The sequence below is a fragment of the Colletotrichum aenigma genome, assembly GCF_013390185.1.
Source record: "Colletotrichum aenigma strain Cg56 chromosome Unknown KSG_Cg56_contig07, whole genome shotgun sequence".
NCBI classification, from domain to species: domain Eukaryota; kingdom Fungi; phylum Ascomycota; class Sordariomycetes; order Glomerellales; family Glomerellaceae; genus Colletotrichum; species Colletotrichum aenigma.
Genome location: NW_023500913.1, coordinates 3,229,518 through 3,253,529, shown reverse-complemented (window position 1 = coordinate 3,253,529; position 24,012 = coordinate 3,229,518). Strand labels below are relative to the sequence as shown.

General features: G+C 52.6%; 6 protein-coding genes across 6 annotated transcripts; 2 read left to right on the top strand and 4 right to left on the bottom strand.

Annotated features, from left to right (window-relative positions):
* Positions 1 to 703: 703 nt before the first annotated feature.
* CGCA056_v011137 (uncharacterized protein) lies at positions 704 to 1,522 on the bottom strand (the record flags this gene model as incomplete). Its single annotated transcript, XM_037326384.1, has 1 exon — positions 704 to 1,522. One exon carries the CDS (start codon positions 1,520 to 1,522, stop codon positions 704 to 706), a length of 819 nt encoding a protein of 272 aa, XP_037175105.1.
* Positions 1,523 to 2,968: 1,446 nt separating this feature from the next.
* On the bottom strand, positions 2,969 to 5,505 carry ustP-0 (Peptidase S41 family protein ustP; the record flags this gene model as incomplete). Its single annotated transcript, XM_037326383.1, has 4 exons — positions 2,969 to 3,979; positions 4,032 to 4,714; positions 4,770 to 5,165; positions 5,301 to 5,505. 4 exons carry the CDS (start codon positions 5,503 to 5,505, stop codon positions 2,969 to 2,971), a joined length of 2,295 nt encoding a protein of 764 aa, XP_037175106.1.
* A 2,326-nt stretch (positions 5,506 to 7,831) lies between these two features.
* CGCA056_v011135 (Fasciclin-like arabinogalactan protein) lies at positions 7,832 to 9,442 on the bottom strand (the record flags this gene model as incomplete). Its single annotated transcript, XM_037326382.1, has 3 exons — positions 7,832 to 8,869; positions 9,093 to 9,137; positions 9,353 to 9,442. The coding sequence occupies 3 exons, from the start codon at positions 9,440 to 9,442 to the stop codon at positions 7,832 to 7,834; spliced, it is 1,173 nt and encodes a 390-aa protein (XP_037175103.1).
* Positions 9,443 to 11,497: 2,055 nt separating this feature from the next.
* CGCA056_v011134 (uncharacterized protein) lies at positions 11,498 to 12,436 on the top strand (the record flags this gene model as incomplete). Its single annotated transcript, XM_037326381.1, has 1 exon — positions 11,498 to 12,436. One exon carries the CDS (start codon positions 11,498 to 11,500, stop codon positions 12,434 to 12,436), a length of 939 nt encoding a protein of 312 aa, XP_037175104.1.
* Positions 12,437 to 12,666: 230 nt separating this feature from the next.
* Positions 12,667 to 14,694, bottom strand: PSMD10 (26S proteasome non-ATPase regulatory subunit 10; the record flags this gene model as incomplete). Its single annotated transcript, XM_037326380.1, has 4 exons — positions 12,667 to 13,023; positions 13,080 to 13,243; positions 13,763 to 14,395; positions 14,451 to 14,694. The coding sequence occupies 4 exons, from the start codon at positions 14,692 to 14,694 to the stop codon at positions 12,667 to 12,669; spliced, it is 1,398 nt and encodes a 465-aa protein (XP_037175973.1).
* Positions 14,695 to 17,091: 2,397 nt separating this feature from the next.
* On the top strand, positions 17,092 to 18,517 carry HET-E1-5 (Vegetative incompatibility protein HET-E-1; the record flags this gene model as incomplete). Its single annotated transcript, XM_037326379.1, has 3 exons — positions 17,092 to 17,601; positions 17,685 to 18,397; positions 18,514 to 18,517. 3 exons carry the CDS (start codon positions 17,092 to 17,094, stop codon positions 18,515 to 18,517), a joined length of 1,227 nt encoding a protein of 408 aa, XP_037175355.1.
* Positions 18,518 to 24,012: the final 5,495 nt, after the last annotated feature.

The window sequence follows — 24,012 nt, the reverse complement described above, 5'->3', positions numbered from 1 at the left end:
GAAGTTGGAGAAACCAAGGGAGCATCCGGTCTTGAAGCCGGGATATCCCCCGGATCCACTGCGTCACTACCGGGTTCCGAGGGGCGGATGGAGAGCTCTCATTCGAGCGCATCGAGGAAGAATATCGGGTCATCTTCAGTTTGCCGCCCAAAGACGCGTGGGGACTCTGCCCATGTGCGCATCCAACCTTACCTGTTCCTTGCGTTGAATCGAACAGCACGGCAGGCATCGCGGACGGTCGATGGCACCTTCGGCTCATGCTGCTCGGTCTCGACATCGCCATCCATGTCTCAACCCCGCAGCGGATGAGTCGCGTTGAAATCGGGTTGGTCCGCTTCGATTTGATCAGCGATAGAGCTCTTGGCCAGCTACATGCCGAACGGTCTGCGCCGCGAGAAGTTCGCGTTGATGCAAGGGCCAGTGGATTGAATGTTGCTCACTGAAGCTTGGCTTCTGACATCATTGGATGTTGGATAGCAGACTCTTTGTCACAGGCCCGCTTCCAAATGGACCTGCATCCAATTTGATGTGTCGTCGCAAGTGCTTTTAGTCACGTTTCTCGGGTCGTGCCGGAACATATGGCACCTGTCTGGATTGGAGGAAGAAGGTCTAATGATGTAGGAAATGGTTACTTCTATTTTGGTATCATCAGCATTGCTTTCTTCCTGACCGCCTAGGAATACAGCGAAATCTTGCTGATTCCTCAGCTCAACTGCTGTCGATAGACATTCAACTCAATGACCGAACACACACGCGCGATCTTGCCTTCATGCAACTGGTACATGACGTTCTCATGAAACTTGACCGAATTCCCATTGGGCTTCGCTCCTCCCCATTCACGGACTGGGGTCCCAGTGAACCCCAGCCGTGCCGCAATCTGCTGCGTCTCCTCATCGACGAATAACTCCTCGATGTGGAAGTGCAGGTTTTGAATAGCGTCCTGGCTATCGCTGATGAGTGGAATGTACTCAGTAATTGTCAGCCTACGGCCGTTATGTTCCAGCTCAGGCTGACAAAAGCGTTTAAAGTCACGCCCCATCGTCTTGCCGTTGATACTGGTGATGTAAGCCTTGTACAGCTCTTTCAGATCCAGCTCAACATGTCTAGAAGAGAGGTCTCCGATAGGTGTTGGTGTTCTAGGGACTGCAGAATGTTGTGACTCGGAACCGGCTTCGTCTCGAAGAGATTGCCATCTCGCCAAGCGATTGTCGACGAACCATGCGAAGGTTATCTCTTGAAACCCGGGCGCGGAATCAGATGAGCCGGCAATTTTGATGTAGCGTGCAGCAACAGCGTTGCTGCTGGTGTCGACAATGATCGTTTCTAGCTTTCTGTGCAATTTCATGCCTGGCGAGAGGGAATTACTCTCGGCGGCAAAGAATACCGTCGCAGCCAAGGACTGGCCATTGTAGTCGATGATGGGCTGGACTCTGCGTTCAACTTCATCCCAGTCTTGCTCATCCAGGTGCTGAATGAGCGAGCGGAATACCGACTCAACACCTGTAGCAGACGTTGAAGTCATGGTGAGCGCGGAAGATAGTGCGGGGCAAGCTGGGTTTGACAGCCGCCGAGGATGTATCTTGTGCCTCTGGTATAATCGAAGAAAAGCTTACGGTGACTGCTCAGGATGTTTGTGAGATCTTCGCAGACTTCAGGCCAGTCTATGCCATTTCTAGAACATCCCCAGGGTAGCATAAGATGACTAAACTTCCTGAGCACCGGGCGGGACATCGGGCGGGACATCGGGCGGGGCACCGGCCGGCTTAGGTCCCGGTCGGCGGGGAAGCGGTCGAGCGATCGTCAATTGGGATGCGGATCATTCTGTCGCAAAATAAATCCTTTAGAAGACTGCGGCGGGCCGCTGTAAAAAATGCAGTGAATTATAGGCGCGACTACCTGAATATTACTTGAACCATAGCTCACGACGTTCTTAAGAGCCGCCAATTCATAGGCGAACCTTTGGTGCAGCCCACGTAGGTCAATGCCTCTGCGTTTGGGATCGAATGTTGACGGCGAGCTGGACTTCTTCATGTTTCTGCTTACAGGTGCCTATCATAAGTAGCCATTATTGTCATATCTCTGTCTACCAATGCGCAAGATCTTCGGCCCGGGGTATCGAGTCCTATCGAATGCCGCATGGATATCGCACCGCCTGAGACAATGTACCATGGGAGGGTCCCTCGATTCGCGATATCGTCTGATACCTGGGATGTCCTCATCCTGCCGTCTCTGATCGGATCTCCCCCGGAAGGTTCGTAGTAGTCCGGGAAGGAAGTCCAAAGTGCCTGGTCATGGAACGCTGGATATCCCACACCGTTCATCATCGGAAACCTAGATCAGGTAATTGGAATTCCACTGGCCGAAGATCGTCAATCCATCCTAGACATTCTCTGCGATCTCGAACTTTGATTTCTACAACGAAGGACTCGTTCTCACTAGATTAACCCTTCAATCTCTTCATTATCACCATGCAGTATCAGTTGTCACTGGTACAAAAGCAATCAGCCATTAGAGGTAGAATCGATTCATTGTACCAACCCAGCCGTCCCCATTCACTAACTAGGGTTGTCATCTATGGCGAACCAGTACGCCCCCCCCCCCCTCCGTACTAAACTCCAAATAGGCTTTCCGAATATCCGAATCAAGTAGTAGAAAGTAGACAATAGAAAGTATAAAAAATAGTAATGCTTATTGCCTCAAAGTAGAAACCCCTCCCATCTCATCCCATCACCAGCCCTCAACTCTCAAGGATCCAGCTCCCGGCTTCCCGGCACGACTCGGTTGTCCGACCCCCCCCCCAAGGCCAGACTCTCAGGAGCCCGACGCTTTGGTTTGGGTTCAGCACCTCTCCCGCCTTTTCCTGAAGCATTCGCGAGAGTTTCACCGTTGAAACGGCAGGTCTCTGATGCAACGCTGTTATTTTCAAAATCGCTGTTTTCCAAAACCAAATCTCCGTTACCCAGGAAATCTATAGGCTCAACAACGCAACCGTGAGAGTCGCAATGAGAAGTGCTAGTCTCAGCCCAGAGACAGAAACACCGTCCGTGGAAGCCACGCTCATTGGCATGCCGGTGTTGTTACGGCTCTGCTTGAAGAACGGATCCAGCGTTGTGGTCTTGTTGACGGGGTAGATGCTGTTGGCGACGCAGAACTGTGTGGGGTTGTTCCATGTTGCGTCAACGGCGCGCTTCCACGCCACCACGGGCTGGGTGAGCATCTCCTTAGTGTAGAAGATGCGGCAGTTGGCCGGCTCCCACAGGAACTGCAGGGGTGTCTTGGCATCTGACATGGAGAAGGCATTCTTGCCGTTGACAGCGCCGGCGGACTTAGGGGTGGTGGCACGCTTGATGGCGTAGCCTTTAGCCAGTTCTCCGACGTCGCTGTTCATGACCTCTTCCTTCTTGTCCTTAGGAGCTAGAGCGAGGATAGCCTTCGCGTCAGAGGTAAGGTCGTTGAAGGAGAAGACCTGGGCACCCTCAACACCGGCGATGGACTGCATGATGCCCGACAGAGGACGTCCTCCGATGACAGTGGTCTTGATGCCCATTTGCAGGATCATCAGGTACGAGAAGATGGTGCAGGTTGAGCCGCAAGTTCCATCAGTGAACAGAAGGACGTTCTCGGGAGCAAACACGCGAGGGGGCGGGTTGGCTTTGTTACCGACACCAGTCAGGTTGAATGACGGGTCAGTCTGGTTGAGCGGGGCCTCTTGGTAGGCGGTGAAGGTATCGCCATTCAGAGAGACGGGAGCCAGGATCTGGTCAACCGTCGTGAAGGCCTGCTCATCAGGAGTGAAGACCTGGCCGGGCAACAGATTGCTAATGACAGCGCTGCTGGCGAGAGCCTCAAGGGCACCCTTCTCCTCAGGACTGCTTGGCGTGAAGTTGGCAGGGATGGCGTTTGCCAGGCGAGACATCATGTTCATGCTGTCTGAGAGACGTAGGTTGTTGGCTTGGAAGCGGTCAACCTCTGGGAACAGCTGTGATGAGACGTTAGTAAAATTCACGCTTCTAGGGAATTATGGTACAAACCTGGGCGAACAGCTCAAAGCCAGCAACAACGAAACCACCGCCGTTGGCAGCGACATCAACGACAAGCCTCTTCTTTCCGGCCTTCTTGCTCTCGGCGAGGAACTTGGCGACGGTGTCCTGGAAGTTGGTGAGGTACTCAGTGGCGTCGATCGCATCGGGTGGCGCGAAGGACGTCACAGAGAGAACAGCAACATCCTCATAACCAGTGCCGTTCAGGAAGTACCCAGAAGTGGTATTGGCACCGCTGTCACGTACAACAGGGTACGGATAGCCCTCGATGGTCGGCTTAGGCGGGGGCGGCGGCGAGCTGGTCTTGGGTGCATCGGGCTTGGTGCCGTTGGCAGGGGTCTTGTTGGCATCCGGGTTGCAGAACTTGTTGTAAAAGTCTTCACCATTGTTCACGTTGGTGAAGTTTGCTCCGGCACGGATGAGTGCAAAGCTGTCTTCAGACTTCTCCTCTCCATTGTCGTAGGTAATGGTCACCTTCGGGCCCTGGAACGCAAGAGATGCGGCGATGAGAGGGACCGCTTCCTTGAACGCGTAGGACTTGAAGTTCGCGTTCCATTGAGAGTCGGGGTCCTGGTAACCGCTGAACTTCAGGTTAAGGTCCTCGAGCAAAGTCGCGGCATCGCGGCCGTTGATCCTGATGATGGCGGGAGCTGAAGAGTTGTTGTCGAGTTGTCCTACAAGGATTAGCAAACTGCAAAATACCACCTTAGCCGCCTGGTGGTAACTTACCCATGTGATACAGTTTTGGCACCTCAATACCATCTCGAGACACTGAGACAATGTCGCTGGCGAGTGTATTACGGAAGCTGAAGCCCTTGAAGATGTCGCCTCGGAACGCGAAGTGGCCGTCATGGGCAGACGCGAAGAGCTGGAAAATCTCAAGCTGGAAATCGTACTCGCTCTTGTAGCCTCCAGCAGCCGCCTTCTCGCCAATCTTTGAAAGACCGCCCTCGATGTCGGTGGGCGGAAGCATGTATGATGCGGGAGGGTTCTTGAGCCAGGATAGCGTACTCTGCCATTGGACGTATGCCTTTAAGCTCTTGATGAGATCCTTGGCCGGTCCAGGCTTGTTCGGGACAGACTGAAGGCAGTCAAATGCGGTTTGCGCATTAACTTTCGGTGTCGCTATTGAGGGAATTGTTAGTTGCTTCGCACATCAAAAGCGTGTTGAATAGCTCAAAGTCTCGTCCTAACCCACACCTAATCCTCCCTCAAGATCATGACGACACCAAAATCCCAACAGAAGACGAGATCACGTACCCTTCGGACTGGCCTGGAGGAATTGTTGAATCTGGGGCTGGATCTGTCCACAGGCACCGCTGCCGTTTCCAGCACCGCCGGTAGGAGGCTGTGTCTGCGTTGGCGTCGTGCTCGTCGGGGTCGAGTTCGTCGGAGTCCCAGGCGGGGCTTGTGGGCGCGCCATCGCCGCAGCGGCGAACGCCACCGTCCACCAGATAAATCTCATATTGTCGGCTACCGGTATCTATGTTCGTATGCGTATGTACGTGTGTGAATCTTTCCTCCCGTCTAAAATGACGAATGTGATGTCTCCGCTTCTTTGTTCTTGTTGAAAATCGAAACAACTTGGAGAAATGAGGGAGAGTAAAGGAAAGAATAGCACAGCTATCCGCGAGGCCAGCTCAAGAAGTCTCGAGAACGAGACAAATCAAAGAGGAAAGGAAAGTATATGGGGCCTTTGACGGACAGTTCGCCGAAGCCTGGGAGGGGAAAGACTTCTAAAAGAGCGCTCTGTCATGTGCCCTGACAGCAGTAGATGGGGTTTTAATGACCTGCATTGTCCCTCCCTCATACTTTCCCGTCTGGTTCGAAGCCGACACGGAAGTGTCCAAACTCCAGCCCAAAAACACCATGTCGGACCCGCTCGCTCTCGTTCTTCTTGGCGGCTGTATGGTGTGCTTGCTACCGCCAAGGGGGCGTGGTCGTCTGTCGGGCAGCCGATAACCTCAGCTACGGCCAGAGTTGCTTGCTCCCAAATCATGAAGCCATCATGAAACACGACAACCCTCACATCTTCAGATAAGCATCCGCGCATCCTTGGGCGGCGCCGGCTGCAGATTTAAACTCGGACGCTCAGCTGGGAAGACCCCTGTCGCATAAAAAGGCCGCCCTGTCCCCTAGCGTCTTATCCTCCCTCGACTAAACTACCGGCGGGACAGTTTAGGGTGCAGAGACTCATGGCTTGCATTGAGTGCTAGGTAATCGAGGCTGGATGACCCTACACACGGCACTGTCAATAGCCTAGCCTCCGCCCCTCGTGCACACTCTGTACGGTGGACTCTGCCCTCTTGGTCTCTTGATCTGGGGACCGAGAGACCCGTCGAGATGGCCTTGGCGGTTGATTGGGTTGATGTTTCGGTGCAATCGGGGGATTGTGTCTGAAGAATGCGATTGTGAAGAGGGCTCATCCCACAACATGTCCCAGACACGATTTATCTAATTGTGATACTTCCGCCGGCCATCTACCGGCTGGGCGAGAGGCCCCAGAGTCAGAGTCACCGTACCGTAGCATCCTCTCCGTATCGAGTTGTCCCCGCACTCTGGTCCCAAGCCATCACCTCATGAACACTTTCGTCCCACTCTCCAGTCATGTTTCTCCTCTGGTCTGTTCTCTCTTGTCACTCTCTCTCCGCAGTCTATCAGATCACACAGCCAGCAGACGGCCGGTGAAGCTTTCTCGCTGCCTCCCCCTTGGCTCTGCCTTGGCAGCCTTTCCCTGCTGTAGCAGATCTGCCGGAGGAAACGCATTCCGCAACAGTAACGCAGAGACTGACTCTGGGCTGCTAGATCTTGTGTAGCATGCTGCAAGGAACGACTCGCGTGTCTCTGGCTTCTAGCCCCCTGTGTCGGACTCCCCCGGCGCTAGAGTTGGCTCTGTCTTGGGTCCCTGTTTGACTTGGCCCAGCATCGCCTGGCTCCAATTCACAGCCCTATCGCTCGCTGATCAACAGTGATGAGCAGCGAGCGAGAAGATCATTTTGAGCTTGACGAGAATTGCCCGACCGAGGCTCTCGCGACCAGTGTGTGCACGGATAAAGGTGTCAAACTTCAGTCGAGTCTCATGAAGCGCAGCCCAGGCCAGTAAAACCCCAAGGCCAGTAAACAAACTCCGCGGCAGCTGTCCGTTTCCGCGCGCCCTCTGGACACTCTGCGCGCGCTGCTCCCTCACCTCCGGCCCTTTTCCCCGCCCCCGGCGGTAGAAACCTTACTTTGCATCTGCGTGAATCTCCCTCACCAAGCCGCCAGAGTTCGAAGAAGGGGGCTATTGGTGCGAAACTCTAGTCGCGTCGTACGATAAGGCGCAGAATTCGATTGGCAATGCCAAGTGAGATGTTTGCTGATCGTTCGTCACTTTTTAAGTCTATCTTCCCATAGAATGGGGGAGAGAAGCAGAAGCCGAACCACACCCAACATCAGCAAACGCAGAAGCGAACACGAAAGAGGGCTGCAGATCATGGAGATCAAATGGGGAAAGAAACCAACAGTCGACAAAACAAAACAAGGCTACCATCGAAGCCAGCTCTCAAATCATGCACGGGTATCTCAGCTTCCGTCCGCTCTCGGTCCCTTCCCGCGGCACAGCGGCACACGCACAACGCAGAAAGAAACACAGTCCGCCCTCGCCCCCCCCCTCCTTTTTGCATCTGCCAGCAGCAGCACCACCACCAGCCATGTGAGCAGCATAGTCGACTTGAGCCTCTCGCCCGAACTATCCCATGAACCATCTCGACATTACATCTTTCTTCCCTGCCCCCGATGTTACCCCGTCCGCCTCAGACGACGACACCCATGGCCTCCATCCCCAACACACCCACAGCCAACCCCAACCCCACGCCTGCAGCGGCAAGGCCACCAGTGCATCGAGCCGCGGCCACACCTCCGGTGCTCGAGCTGGAACTGACTCCTCCAGTCGCCGTCCCTCCGGCCCCACCCCTGGCGCTGCCCGTGACGGGACAGTCCGTGGTGCACGGGAGGGCGGAGACGAATGGCGTCGGGGCCGCGGTGCCTGTTTCCGCGGTGCCTGTGGCGGTGAAGACGGGCGCTTGTGTTACTGCGGTCACGTTGGGCGACGTGTTGTTCGAGTTGACGTTCAGCACCGCGTCAAGAATCTGGATGACGCCGTTGGCGATAAGGATATCCGTCTGAATGACGCGCGCCGAGTCAACGAAGATATCGTTGTTGTAGAGCGTTACGCTGAGGTTCCTCCCATTGACCCCCGTCTGAAGTTTCGCTCCACTCACCAGGGCTGATTTGCCATACACTGTTGAAGGCACAATGTGATATTGCAGCATCCGGCGGAGATCCTCCTTGCTCATCGCGGACACGGTGCCAGCAATCTGCTGAAAGGCGGCATTCCGCGGCGCAAAGATGGTGACATTCTGCGTCTCGGCGAACTCAGTCACCAGGTCGGTCGCGTACAGCGCCCCCAGGAACGACGTCAGATCAGTATACGCATCGCGCGCAGTCTTTTCAATGCGAGCCGGCGGGACCATCAAGCTGTCGATAATCTGAACATATCCGCCATCGAATTCGATGTCCATCTCGACGGCCGTCGTGCGCTGGGCCACCCCCGACGTCACGACCACCTCGCCATTGGGCCCTTTGGTCACCAGCACACTCTGCCCGCCCGTGACATTGGAGTACCGCGCGTCCGTGAGCAGGGTGGATTCGATAGACGAGTTGCCCGGGAACAAGGCGTCGAAGGCGATTTTGGCGTTGATGATGCCGTACTGGAGCGCGACGGGGATGCCGTCCTTGTCGGAGTCCCAGCCCTGGCCCTTGGTGTACGCCTGGTCGCTCGGCGCGAGGATCTGGCGTTCGTCAGAAGATCTGTCCCGAGAAATTAAAAAAAAAAAAAAGGGATGTTTTGTTCGCGCTGCATGAAGGGCTTGTACGATAAGGCCCCATCGGTTCGTCTAAGTGTGACAGGGCGAAGGGAGAGAGGGTAATGCCGCTGTCGCTAGGTGCATCGCCAAAGCTCTTCGTGCAGGTTTGACAGCTGAAGGGGTCTGATTGGGATGCAAAATAACGTACCGTGACGCCGGATTTGGGCAGCTTCGAGAAGATTTCGCTGTTTCCCTGTTGCCTCGAGTCAGTCACCCAGCTGTTTTTGGTCCTTCTCGAGGCTTGAGACATCGTGGTGGAGTGGATTCGGGGATCTGAGTGTCGCCTGCGCATGCGCATTATGCGACCCTCAAGCCTTTGTATATATCAAAGAGCGCTCCCGCACTGGCTAGTTATGATGCAGCAGGCTCTGAGAGCCCGCTGGCTGTGCTTTCTTGCTTTCTTCTCACCTTGACAAGATCGCGAAAAGTTGTGAGATTGGCCTGCTTCGCGAGGACGTCCTCCAATTTTTGGCCCGCGACGGCGGACGCGCCAAGCATGACTGACAGCGTCGTAGCCCACAGGGCCCAAGATGGCGGCCTGATCATCATCGTCGTCCTTTTTGCTCCTTCGTCCCAGCGGTTGAATGATTAGAGTTGTGTTCTCGAACGCGGAAACGCACAATGTTGCGCAGGATTGGCAGATTCAGCCCACTTCAACGGGGGCGAGCGAGCGGGTTTTGACGGTCACAACGTCCGTCAATGATGCTATTCCGTACAACGTGAAGCAAACACGGTCCAAATGGAGACTCGACCGTCAGCCGTTGGAAGGCCCGATCAGGAGGCAAGGGGGGCAAAACAACCCGAAGAGGCAGAATGACGAGAAGTTTCTCTGTCAAAACGGCGAGGCCATGGGCGCGTGAGGCAGCGCAGGGCGCCATTATGAAGCTGCGCGATTGTTCTTTCACCCTTCCATTCCATTCCCGTCTGACGGCGATTTCGGGCCTGGAACTCGGACGCAGTGGTGTGTGGGCACCTAGCACCGTGGCGTCCTACGAGAGGACCTGCAGGCGTGGGTTGCATTGGGATCGCGGACAATTCAGCCCGCCTGTTTGCACCATGTTCTCGAGGAGCGGGCAGCTTCGTGGCGTTTAGTGGTTGCGACCCCCCATGCTGTTTTTGGAGAGGAAATTGCAGTCAGGGGGCGTTCATGAAAGGCTTTGACCTCGTGCGCCGACGATTAGAAGTGGTGGCGTTGGGAGTTCGTGGATTCAACCAATCTGGGTCGTTTCACACGTGCGCGCGATCTTTTGGTCTTCAGCTTTAAAGGGAGCCATGGGGACACTTGGAACATCGCGAGCAGCTCCATCGCAAGACATCGCCGACGAACAAGGTAAACGCGACAGATCAGAGATTGCAACGTTTGGGGGTGGCGTGTGTTGGTCATCTTTTAGCACCATCTTCTGTGCCTGGCGCTAGAACCAACATGGCACCTCGTTCTGTCCTGCATGCGCCGAGACGAGCCAGGGTCCAACAGACGGTTTGTTCATTTGGTCCTTTTTAGCCGACTACGATGCAAAGGTGCCTGGATGATTTTCCGTCGGCCTGCGGGAGAGCATCTGGGGTCCAGAGTCAGCGCCTTGAGTCTTTGCTCTGCAAATATGGGCGGTACGGCGACTTAATTGCGTCTTAGGAGTTCCAGAATCGCCGAAGAATAAAGTCTCGGTCCCCATCCCCCAGCCGTTCGAGCTGTCAACCGGGATGTCCTGAGTAAGCCCCAGGCGGATTTCCCATGTGCAGGGCCATTCCCCCACTGCAGCAAGCCCTGTCTGTTCGAGGTATTTTCGGGCTTCGAAACTGGCGACGGCAGGGGCGCATGTCGTGGCATCGGTAAGCCGCCAAGCCAATATCCCCTGCAGGCTATCGATGATTCCATTCCAGGCATCAGCGATGCGACCCAACGGCGAAGGGTCTTGGAGAAGGCTTTTTCCAGCGTCGGCACTCAATGTCTCGGCCGCCATTCCGGCCAGGGTGGGGCTCCGTTGACGACCCACCTCTCCGAAGACTCCGTGACTGACCCACACTTCGGTCCGGCATTGCAAGCGGTGACCGGCAAATGATCCTTCAACCGTTCTCAAGCCGTGTAAACGAATAACATTGCTCCAAAGCAGCACCGACCGTTAGATGCATGAATAATTCGGTCAGCTTACCGTCCGAGCGGCTGTTAAAGATAGCAAAATTCTATGCAGCCTACACGAGGAATAGAGTACGCAGGATTAGGTTTCCGAAAAGAATAAAGGCTGGATTGCAAGCCACACTCAGAAATCCTCCATACGAGGAAAGGACCCAATGATAACGCGATTCGCCGTGTCTCCGCATTATGAGGCTGCCAAAATGTCAAACGACGCTTGCCAGATCAATGCCGGGCCTTCCTTCACAGGAGCCGTCTGCCATCGTGGCTAGCTGGCCTATATCTAGATGTGGTCTTCAGCCTTCGTGCGATCGTCTCCTGAAGTTGCAATGTACGGTATACCTTTGATGTGTGTGCTGCCTGTCCGGCCGCCTGTCCGACTCCTGCGAAATTCGAGCCACCCGACGACCTAGTTCCTGAACAGCATGTCGCCGAGGGATCCTGTTCTGGTCCCGAGGACCAACCCGGTCGAATGCGAGGTTATTCCGATCGCGTCCATGTCCAGTGGCGGGTCCTACGAGAGCCCTCCGTCTTATAGGTGGATAATGGGTCAGCCAACGGACAAGCTGCTTCCGTCATCACAGCCGCCCCGATACGCGCCCGACAACACTCGCTCCGAATCAGTCTCCGGCAGCTCGACATCCAACGGCGCAATTGCAGATTCCGATACAGTCAAAATGCCACCCGCGCTGCGGACCTGGGGCCCGATTTCGCCATGGCCCGAGTTCCGGATCTTTTCGCCCGACAAAAAACACAGCTATGCCGCCTACCGTGCTGGAACATTTAGCGGGAAGAGAGGGACAATCACGATACGCGATGGTGCCACCGACGGCCACGACACCTTGGTGACAGTCGGCAAATCGCCCGGAATGAGTTTCATGCGATCCATTATCGTCACAGTCGAGGCTCGCCCGGAACTTCACCAGGAGCAGTTCACCACGACCATGAGCAGCGGCAGCATGTTCGTCAGCTCTCGACAGCGGTGGATCTTTGAGATACCCATCGTGACCAACGGCGAGCTTACTTGGGAGCGGTTCAGGTGGAACTTCACGGGCGGCAAGACGATCAAGGACACTGTCGGATGTACCTGGGGCTACCAGCTGGTTTGGCTGCCCCGACCGACATCTCTGCCCGGGGTCCGAACTGGTGACGGGACACCTCTCAAGCCTCAGGGGACGGGTCCTCAGAGGCCGGCGCAAGCCACCGGCAGAGGAGAGATTGTGGCTGTCATCTCCATGTGTCTGGCATGTTGCTCGGCGGAGCCCTATAGGTTCAAGTTCTTCGGGACAGGTCTTCGGGGAACTCTTGGTGAGAAATTCGAAGTTGTAGCGGTCGCGACGGGGTTCTGGCTTTGCACTCGTTGAGAGGCTTTGGGTACGGACATCAGGCACAACGGTGGCGCCGGCGCTCGCTCTATTGGTAAATTATGTTTTATTTACAGGCCTTCTAGATACCAGCGAACTTCTGCAGAGGTCCTGCAATGCTTCCGTCGCTTCCGTTTATCATACATGTAGCCAGTAATCTTTCTTTAACCTAAGCTTGCTTTAGGCAACACGGTAATCCAACCCCGCAAGTAATTCTCGCCGCTCGTATGTCATCGATTGTTCGCAGAGGCCAACAAGTGTTTGATGTAGGGCTCGGGATCGATGGGGTCCTTACGACCATCAACATATAGTGGTTGCAGCTTTCTCAATCGATCAACGAGAGACCCTACCGGAATCTCAATGATACTGAGCAGCGTATGGAGCAACGAAATCCGTTTTGAATACCAGGCTTCTCGAGTGAATTTCTCCAGCTTGGACATTTGTCCCTGGTGATACTCGTGCTCCATCCACAAGACGTACTCGCAAATAGAGGTCTGAACGCCCGGTGCTGGGTTTTGATTCAGAAAAATATCCGTATCCGTAGTGTACGTGAAGCAATCATTTTTGTAATCAATTTCTGGACCTTGCTGTAATTACAGTTAGCCGTGGTGTCACTGATCCCAAGCGTACGCGTCATGCTCACCCTTCGCGAATGCTTTTGTTTCTTGGTCTCCGCCGCCCTCCGGGTGGCTTTTCGAACCAAGTTCCCAATTAGTGTAAACCATTGGTTGAGAAGTATTTCGTATGATCCCTCATTCCTGTGCGCCAATTCACTGTTCAAAATGTCCGTGAATTCTTGTTCTTCGTCTATGATTTCGTCAACGTCATCTTCGGATTTCTTCGAACTGAGGATGAATCCTAGGGGACATTCGTCGAGTTGGAATTCGCAACAGACATGGGTCATTTCCAGATCTTCATGCGTCGCCTCTCGAATGAGCGATAAAGCAACCTCTCGTGCAATTTCGACGCCTCGATGTTCATGAACCATATTGAGCCACTCCAGTGACCATATTGGAAAGTGAAGCCCCCACCCAAGGTGGTCGCTACAGCCCTTGTTTGTTGTAGCAGTGAGGCAGCCTGTCGGCGAGCAAGGGCATTTGCAACGATCTCTCACAAGCACATTCGCACCGGCCCGAAGCAAGACCCTCACGACTTCCATCGTTGAACAGATTCGACTGAAGTCGCTAGTACTCAAGCCTCTCAGCGCGTGACCAACCGCTGTGCGTTGTTGATTGTCTTCGAGATTGACGTCTGCTCCGAGCTCCAAGAGCCTGGCAGTCATTGCGACGTCATGATGCTTTACAGCGTTAATGAGAGCGTGCTGACCAAGGCTTTTGACATGGTTGATCATTGTGAATCCATTGTCAATCAAGGCTTCCAAGTCAGAGACGCTCTTAATGTCGTGGAGAAGGCAGTTGTTCCTTCTGTCTTCTCCATTATCGTAGGTGAAATTCACGTCTTGACACAGAGTCAGAAAGTGTCGGAGAGAGACGGGGCTGTCATAATCCAAGTCCGGAACAGCCACTTGGGCGTTTGCTGTTGTTGCTCGTACCCAAGACTCCGCGACTTCTTTCTTGGCAGATTTCTTGATGACCAAGAGAAGATTGTATATCAGACCCCAATTCCGCCTGGCAACGGCGTAACCAAAGAAGGTACGTTGGTACCGACTGTCCACTGCTTTTAGGTTCGCATGTGCATTGATAAGAATGAAGAGAGCGTCTTCTTGGTCTGTCGCGGCTGCATACATCAGGGGCGTGATGCCATAGTTGTCGACAGCATTTACATCGTGACCTGACTCTAGTAGGGCCGTTAGGTACTCAGCTTTGTAGACTGCGAGGTGAAGCGGAGTTTGGCCAAGAAAGTTCTTCTCGTCTCTTTTGGACCGCTCGACCCATGTCTTCACTGACTGCGATGATCCAAATAAGACAGCCTCGTGAAGAGGCGTCATGCCGGCAAAACCTGATACTAGTCAGCTAATCGTAAACGGGCGGTTGAACAATGTTCTTCGGCGCACCTTGGTTATCCTTGCAAAGGATGCTGATATACTCAACGAAGAAGGGATCAGGAGTGACACTCTCGGATCTCCAATTTGATGAGCAAGGCTCTGGCCATTCCTGAGCCTCTACTTCTCCAGCGTCGAAGTCTAGATGCATTAGTGCCTCAAGAAGGTCAAGGTGCGGACCTTCCCCAATCCATTTCGCGCATCGCGCGAGGAATCTACAGAACGTTTTGTCAGACTCAAACCCCTGGCAGTCCATTTTGATTGTTCCATCGCAAGCCGCTTCGCCATGTACGAACTTCAACGTCTACTTACCGAGGATGCATGCTGCCTTGTGTCATCCCCAAGTCACCCATGAGCAGCTGAAGCAGCCCGAACTGCTTCCGGGTAGCAAACCCTCCCCATGGACAACTCAAGAGCTCCTATAAGGTTCAGCAAAACGTGGTTACTCATCAAGCGCACAGGAAGTACTACCTCGACATAGGATCTCCCAGCAGGATTTATCTGGTACTGAAAATTTGGATCACTGCGATGGAGGTGGATCAGACGGTTCCGAGCATCTTCGTACTCGATCATTCCATTTTCGCATCTCCAAATGACCTCAAAGCCTGGAGATGTGTACGGGACGCTGTATTCAGTCTGGAGACCGAATGAAGGTGAAAACGATCCCGGTCCACTAAGAAAGTGGATTTTTATGACAACGGATCGATGGATGCCAAGTTGCGTCAAAGCCAGTCGAAGATTTACGCCATACTTCGCTGCATTACATTCTTCCACGTTGCATGTTTGAAAGATTCCCATGAGGCTGTAGTCGAGCGCCCAGAAGCGCCCGGAGGCCCTCTCGGAGCGGTGACATTGACAGCAACAAGATCTCGATAAGCAGTCTTGGCGGTATCTCAATTTTTGGCGCTTAATTACTTGGTGCGTCTTCGCGACATCGATGGCCCGGGATTTCGATGGCTCCGGACACAGCTCCGAAGACTCTTTAGTCAATGCGAGTCCGGCTGTCTGAGTGGAGGATTCTGAAGAGGGGGTTTCGAGGCATAGGTGTCTGACTTGAACTGATTGAAGCAATCTGTGCCAGGCATCAATCATCTGGCAGCTGAGGGCGTGAATAGACGGCTCATACAAACTCAGATTTATCTTGGCTGAATCGATTTCCCTCTGTGGCGCTACAAGATCTTCCTTCAGATGCCGAAAGATCCAAAGTTTCGACACCGATGTTCCACCCATTTTGGGGCGTTCAATGATCCTTGTTATCAGCCTTTCAAGACTCTCGCGGACTCGGCTGCAGCTTCGCTGGCAATGAGCGAGAGCCTGCTCTTCACAATATGTGGCATCATCGACCGACTGCATGAGACAAACCATGAATTTTAGCTCACTTAAGAGAAAGTCCACCTCATTATGAACTTCATTTACATTCTGGCGGATGTCGTGAAGCTTATTGATCCCGCTGCTAATTTGGACCAGCAGAGGTGCGAGGCCTAAGACGATGCCGACGATTTCAGCCATATCGGCAGACTGAGCTCGCAGAGAATGATGGATAGTGTGCAGAGTCAAGACCGCCGATAACCAGAAGGTCAAGCATCTTGCGGCAAAGGCAGTCAAGAAGTCTCAGGCTTCAACAGGTAAGGTAGCCTTCAGATGAGCCTCAGGGCTGTGCCTCATGCATATGCAGTGAGATTTGGCGCCTAGGCAAACCAGGCGCACTGCTCCTCCACCATACAGCGTTGTCTGCAGTCAGGAAAAGCTGAGGCGTGCGGTTGCCACGAATACCCCCTAGGTCCTCGAGCAGGTATAATTTCATTCGTCGTGTTTCGGAGGGCTGCGCCGACACGTAAGCCGAATGTGTTCTCAAGATTGCATGACTTTCCAGCAATGTAGGTGGGAAGAGTCTTGCTGGGAAGGATCGCGGGCTGACAGCCATCTATACTAGGTGCCTTCCTTGGGCACCGTAGATCGTGTGAGTGTCCCATCCCATTTACAGGCCATCAACCTCACTTGATGAGCGGTCTTGCTGCTCAAGTCCATGAAGCGTCAGTCCAAAGTTCAAGCCACGGTGATTGCCCGACCAAGTGCTGCTGATAATTGGTGCATATGGTGGAGCCATAAAACGCTGTGGCACAGAAGGGCCAGCTAGGGCCAGTGGTGTCCGCCAACATGGATGCAAAATCGCCAGAGCCCACCCACCCTGAGACAGCATCTACACCCTCTTTCCTGCAAGCTACACAAAGTGAGGCGTATTTTACGAGAAGGCCACCAATGAGGATGTGGACAAAATCGCAACCACTCCGCCTTGCAATATGCACCCAACCTGCAAAGGCTGTCGTATTTTCCTGTCCTCTGCGAACAGGGGGATGGGAGGGGGGAGGTACCTAAGAAACATCTCCTGGCCTCCTGAATAAATCTGCCATGAGCCCAGGCCACGCGCAGCCCCTTAGCTGCCAGAGGATAACGGTTGTTCAATACCTCGCGGCGTTGCGCGCGTGAAGTATAGACCCCCGAACAAAGCCAGCGGAATGCTTGCGCTCAGAGCCATTTATGGTCGCAGAAGTGAGTCCAGCTTGTCCTCTACGCCATCTCACTTTCGCTAAACAACTGTAGGAAAATAGTTCATCATTCTCTGCAGCGCTGCATTGCGCCAGCCTGTGCCATCATGGCCGACCCGCTGAGCATCTCGGCTAGCATCGCCGGTCTGGTCACTCTCGCGGATGTAGTTTTTCTGCGCTTGACAAAGTATATTAAATCAGTCAAGAATGCGGAGAAGGAGGTCGACGATCTTCGCAAAGAGGTGAATCTGCTAGGAGGCGCCGTCAACATGCTATCGAGGTCAGCGAGTGGTCACGAGATGGGAGATGAGCCATTCAACAAGGACTTCCGAATGCACCACATCGAGGGATGCGCTTTCATCCTCAACGAAATTTCCCAGAAGACAAAAAAGTACGACACCAACCCAAAAGGCAAGCTCCAGAGGCTTATGTGGCCATACACGTCCTCGAAAACCAAAGAATTGCTTGCCGAACTCTCCCGACACAAAGAAAACGTCAACCTGGCCTTGACGGCCAATTCCATGGAGGCCCTCTTACGTTGCTTGGCAAAAGAAGACGATAGGGCAAGAACGACCGCTGATATTCAAGCCGACGTTAAAAAGACCCGAGAGATCGTGGTACGGATTCAAGAGGATTCTCACCGGAAACGTGTCCTCCGGTTCTTTCTACCTTACAACCGGCAGCCTAACTACGACATGAGCATCAAGCTGCGACACCCGAGAACTGGCATGTGGCTCGAGCGTCTACAATCTTCCAGACATGGCTTATGAGTCCTGGGTCACGACTGTGGCTGAGTGGTATTCCAGGTGCAGGCAAAACGGTTCTTGCGGGGTCTATCATTGGACACGCTCTGGCAAGAAGCTCCAATACGGTAGCAATCGGTTTCTTCTTCTGCGATTACAAGAATGAAACAACACAGAGGCTGGTCGGCATTCTAGGGGCTTTAGCCCATCAGCTTGCGAAGCAGAACGAACAAGCCTACGTGATGCTGGAAGAATATTACTGCGAGCTTCATCCCGAGAAAGGCTTATCAGGCTCCCCAGACCCAGATGACCTGACGAAAGTCATTCTAACGATGTCCCAACTCTTCGACCAGGTATATTTGATCATTGATGGTCTGGATGAATGTCAAGATACCACAGGAGAGGTTGTCCGGGCTTTATGCGCGATTGCCGAAAGCTCCGATGAGATCTCAATGGCAGTCTTGAGTCGCAATGAAGACAACATTCGAGATCATCTTTCCGACCCAGAAATCGACTTCGTCAACGTACAAATAGCAGCTCATAAAGAAGACATAACCGAGTATGTCACTTCAGAGATTCAGCAGCGGATTAGGACCAAGCGACTACACTTCGAAGACCTTTCCCTGGAGGGCGAAATTGTGGATGGCTTAGTAGAGGGAGCAAACGGAATGTACGTTCTTAAAAACTCCGAAGGACGCCAATTTAATGGCTCTTCGCTTACTTGGCATTTGAACAGGTTTCGTTGGGTTGCGTGCCAACTCGACAATCTTGGGTACTGCATGTCAGATGAGCAGTGCCGAGAGGCTCTACGCAGTCTGCCACCCGACCTCCCCGAGACGTACATGCGCATATTAAAGAGAGTCCCCGACGCACAGCGGTCATATGTTCAGATAACGCTGAACCTAATTGCCTACGCTGATCCAGAGCTCAGTATTGCACAGTGTCGGGAAGTCCTCTCAGTGCCATCAAATGGATCGTTGTTGAAGGCATCCGGCTTGATTCGGGAAGATGCAATTACTCGGCACTGCAGTAGTCTGATTCGAAGGTCCAACGATGGGAAATATTTGGAGTTTGCCCACTTTTCGGTTCAAGAGTTCTTGACGAGCGACGTCTTGAAGTCGTCGGAGTTCCCGATGTTTACCATTTCAAGGTCTAAATGCAACAGACTCTTGGCAACACGATGTCTAGAGTATCTCCAGCTGGAGAATTTCAATCGTCTTCCAACCCCGACAGATGAGCACCTATCGGACATTGAGAAAACAACTCAGAATCATCCATTATACAGCTATGCGGCAACGAACTGGATGTACTACTCAAGAGAGGAGTGGGAAGACCCTGCTATGCTAGCAAGTGCAAAGTGTCTCTTCGACCCACGTAAAACGCCATGCTTCACGTATTGGGTTGTGGTTTTAGTTCTGGAAATGACAAGTTGGGCTAGGAAGCTCGAAAATGATGAGGAGCTCGAAAATGATGAGAAGGTGGACTTGATAGCGGAAATTGTCGACAACGACTTCCACCCGTTGCTTTTTGCCGCATCGCTCTCTTTGCCGGAGATCAGCTCCTTTCTACTCGCCAAAATCGAGTGTCAGAGTCAAGAGGCACTTATTGAGAGAGCCTTTGAATGTTCCGTGGATTGTCTATACGGGTCTCTGAAGCTTTTCCGCGACGAAGCCCCAGAAATTCCGAACCGCGTCCAACGCTGGATGGGAACAGACGCGTCCGAAACCCATTACACGCTCCATACCATACGCATATTCGTTCAAAAACTCGGCGGGACCCCAAGTTTAGTTGGCCTGGCAGCGAGCTGCTGGACATGGACATTCGACTTCTCCGTTGTTGAGCTTCTAGTCACCGAAGGAACCGCGCGAGCCCAAAGCGATTTAGATTGTATTTCCGAACAACTGCAAATGCTACTTGATGTCGTAGGTGGGTATTCAAGCTCCAGAACAATGCGTTCACTCTGTCTTTTTTGCGAGTCTCTGAGCGGCATAATCGACACGTCACCCTTGCATTTGGAGCTATGCCGAATACTCTGGAGATTCTCTCTGCTGCTAGCAGCTGACAAAGAAAATATCAAAACATACGATATTGATCCTCGCATATCTGAGGATCGATTAAGCCTCGAAAAGCTGGCACTATAGGCTTGCCATGAGATCAGCGTCAGTTCACTTCGGACGGCAGCCGGCGATACACGCGTGGACCTGTCATCTATCATAGATCGCAGCGCTGGGGACACGCTGTTGCATAATCTGGTGCTCGGTGATCATGAAACTTGGATAGAAGAAGGTGATTTGATGGATTGGGAAAGTGCAATCGAAGCAATGCTAGATGTCTTGTTGCATAATGGCTGCAGCCTCTGCGCGCGCAATAACAAAGGGCACACGCCATTTTCGCTGGCCTTAGCGCAACAGGAAACAAAATTGGCCCAGATACTGTCAGAAGAAGAGGCATTTGGATGCGGGGCCTGGGATTCACCAATTCCAATTCTCTTACTGATCGCCAAATCAGGTACTGAGCAAATATTGGATCGGCTCCTGGGCCTGGGCTTCCAGCCTTCACCTGCCGATTACTTGTGCGAAACCCCTCTACATCGGTTAGGGGCTCAAACAAATTTTGCTTTGGCTGCCCGTTTTGAGCAGCTTTTGCCCGGTTCTCGCGAGCTTCATAGCGATGGGAAGATGCCATGGGAGTATTACCTTGAGGCCACGGACTTCGATCCTCCGTCCTCGGAAATACTAGTTTTTTTGATTCAGCCTTTTCTTCTTGATTCCCAGGATATGCAGGCGTCAAGAATTTGGAACCATTACACCAAAGGCTTTTCGCTCCATGCATCGAGAGAAGAATATCAAGCTGCCGACCAGATATTCACCAGCCTTGTACACACCGGTGTCTTGAGGCATTACGAGAAAGTCAAGTCACAATCTGGTCTTCTATCTCTATCTTCAGTATTCTCAGCCTTTGTAGAGAATTCGAGCACAACCAACTTTCCCTTGGCCGACTCCACAGTTTGCCTGTTAATCGAAAGCACAGAGGACTGGTCAACATTCCAAGAATCACCCTCAGCGTGCCAACTTCTGAAGCCCTCGGCAAGCCTTCAATATGATAAGGCATTGGAGCAGTTGCTGCAGCGGGGCGTTGAAGTCAATCGTCGGGTTGGTGATGTCTCCGCAATTGAGCATGTCTGCGCATTACCAGCAATCAACGACGAAAGCGTTTCCAGATTTCAAAGTCTTTTGAAACACGCAGATCCGGCCTTTTTGAATCTAACGAACCCGAATTCAGGTTTGGGTCTCATTCACATCTCCAATCCGCGAGATGGGACGCATTACAGGCGTGAGATCCTCCAAATTACGATAGCGTCGGGTGCAAATCCAAACCTCCGAACCACAACCCACTTTCAATCACCAGGAATGGTTTATCATTTGGAAGAGCGGAATTTCGACCTGGCAAGCGTTCTCCTCGAGCGAGGAGCTGATCTCACAATCCGATGCAAAGACGGATGGAGTCCACTTCATATGGCAGCTTTCCGAAATGCGACAGGTTTCTTATCGAAACTCATTTCACCGAAAGACTCCTATGAGACATTGAATTGGGAAATTGGATGTCGATATAGCCATGGTTCAGAAAGCTTTGCCGCTGTGAAACCACTTCATCTTGCTGCTACGGGCGCAACCGATTTTCTTATGGACCTCCTTGACAAAGTACCGTCGATCAACCTGGAAGCAACGACGGATCATGGACTTACTGCTGTCCATTTTGCAGCTCTTTGGTGATGCCAAGATGCTCTGCAAATCCTCGTTTCGCGAGGCGCAAATATAAATGCTCGGTCTACCGACGGCCGGCTGGCTCTACATGTCGCTGTTGAGACCGGCAACTTGAGCTTAGTTGAAAGGCTGTTGGAACTCAACAGTGACACCACTCCGAGATCAAATGAAATGACGCCATTGCTTTTAGCGTACCAACTTAACCATCAGGCCATTATCGATCGCTTGAAGATGCACACAGCCACCTCGCCTGATGCAGCCTCCGCGTCAGAGAAGGCGTCATCCGCTGCTCTTACGAAAGCGGTTGCTGGGTCGATTCGGGCAAACAATCTATCTGCTTGTCAAACTCTGTTGAAAGAAAAGCCTTCGGTTGACATAGATATGTGTCAAGGCAACTTCAACCGCACCCCCTTAGCAATGGCCATTGGCCTTAGAAGATCGCCTATCGTCAAGTGGCTTTTGGAAAGTGGCGCAAATGCTAACTTTAACTTTGGATATCACAGATCGGCAATGCAGGATATGATTACAAGACCATCACTGAATCCGATCTTGCAAGCAATGTTGGATAAATATCTTGCGGATGGTGGATGCATATTAAGCGAACCCAACGGCCTCGTCAATCTCGCAGTTAACGCGCAAAACAACGAGGGGTTAGATTTGCTTTTAAAGCACCTGCGAACAAACGAATCATGTTATGAGCCAGTGATTCCATACTCGGTGGTGACTTGCGAGCTGATATAGCCACAGGGAGCGGTACGGCGTACCAAGTTCCACAGTCGTTTCCACGGCCGTGAACCGAATGCAGATGGGGATGACGCCCCTACACGGAGCTATTCAAACGAACAATACGAATGCAGTTCGACTTCTTCTCACTGCTGGTGCGGATCTAGAAGCTAGAGACTCAATGAGCCGGACGCCCCTTCTCCTGGCAATGAAGGGACATAACACCAATGGGCCCGCGCCAGTCATCGTTTCAATGCTCATCCAGGCAGGCAGCAATCTGAATTGTCGGGACGATGAAGGTGCAGGACCGCTCTCGAGAGCTTGTTCCAGTCGAAACCTCGACATTATCCTTCATCTACTGCGCCCCGGGGCTAGTCTGAAATCGACAGATCAGAGAGGGCTCAATGTTTTGCATTACCTACTTTTTCACCAAGACACAGCACAAATACACAGCATACTGCCGTCTATATTTCTCAGATTTACGCGAAGTTCTGTTGACCCCTATCAAACTGACAGATCCGGCTGGTCTGCACTCCATTTGAGCATGCTGAGGAATTCCATGACTGCTTTCCTACTCAACGGGGATTTTCAGAATATGAGGCTCACGCCACTGCCCTGGTCAACAACTTCCATTTTTCCTGGATCTCCGGATATTGCTTGCCTGACATCTGGGTTTCCTCTCTATCGTCGTCGGATGTCTTTCGAAAGTTTCCGAAAGCTCCTAAATATGGAACCCATAGACGCGTGGAGCCCACTTTGTCGTGCGGCAGCCATAGGCAGCATCAAGACCATGGAGAATCTTCTCTCGATGGGGAGTCAAATCGACTTTGAGGGATGCCCTGACGGCTCCGCGCTGATTGCCGCCTGCCAAGCAGGAATTTTGGAATCCGCGAAATTCCTGACACGGCAAGGCGCCTCTATCTCTTTTCAAGGGCGCGAAAAGTATTGGTCTGCGGTCGAGGCTTCAACAAAGTCAGCATGCATCTCTCGCTGGCTACTCGTTGATCGATTTATCGATCAATTCAAGCTGAAAGCACCTCCAGACGAAGTTAATGCCCCTACCGAGCATTTCATGAAGTGGAGTGGCATCACGAAGGCTGAGATGATCATATTAGGACCTTGGGAACGGCGTCCCAGTGAGTCCTCACGGCAGTACTGGTCACGCCTAGAACAGATGAAGCGAACCTTCCTTGGGAAGGTGGTGCCTCCTGATCAAGGAGCAAAGACGAGGAAGCAGTCTAAGTTGGTCCCACTAGAGCCGGTCAAGATTGCAGCCGGAGGATACAACTCTACGGACGTAAATCGCTGAACACTCGAGGTTTGATCGGACGACGAAGTTTTCATGTCTCAGGTACAGTTGGGGATGTGTTTCGTATCGTGTTAGGTTGGTGGGAAATAGTTTGTTTTCTGGTGGCACCCGTCTGGCTTTACAGAACTTGCGTGGGGCACGTTTGAGTACCCCAGTCCCAAATTGTCAATCAATATAGTGTAAGGAGCTCAATGTTTCCTGTCTCTTCTTTGCTCATTATCCGAGGCTCATCATTTGACAACTGTATAAGACACAGTCAAGCTATACTGAAAGAAATGCTGAGGAGACGCACACTAGTCTTAATTCTTTCCTCTCCCAAGGTATATCACACAAATGGGGACAGGTCAGCACACAGTCGACAAGACACCAATGGTTATAAAAATACGGACTCAATTAATCGCAAGCTATCGTGTTTATGAACAATTTGCCAGTGCCACGTCCTTCGACCCAGAAATGCCACGTATAGCTCACGATACTAACCGATACACA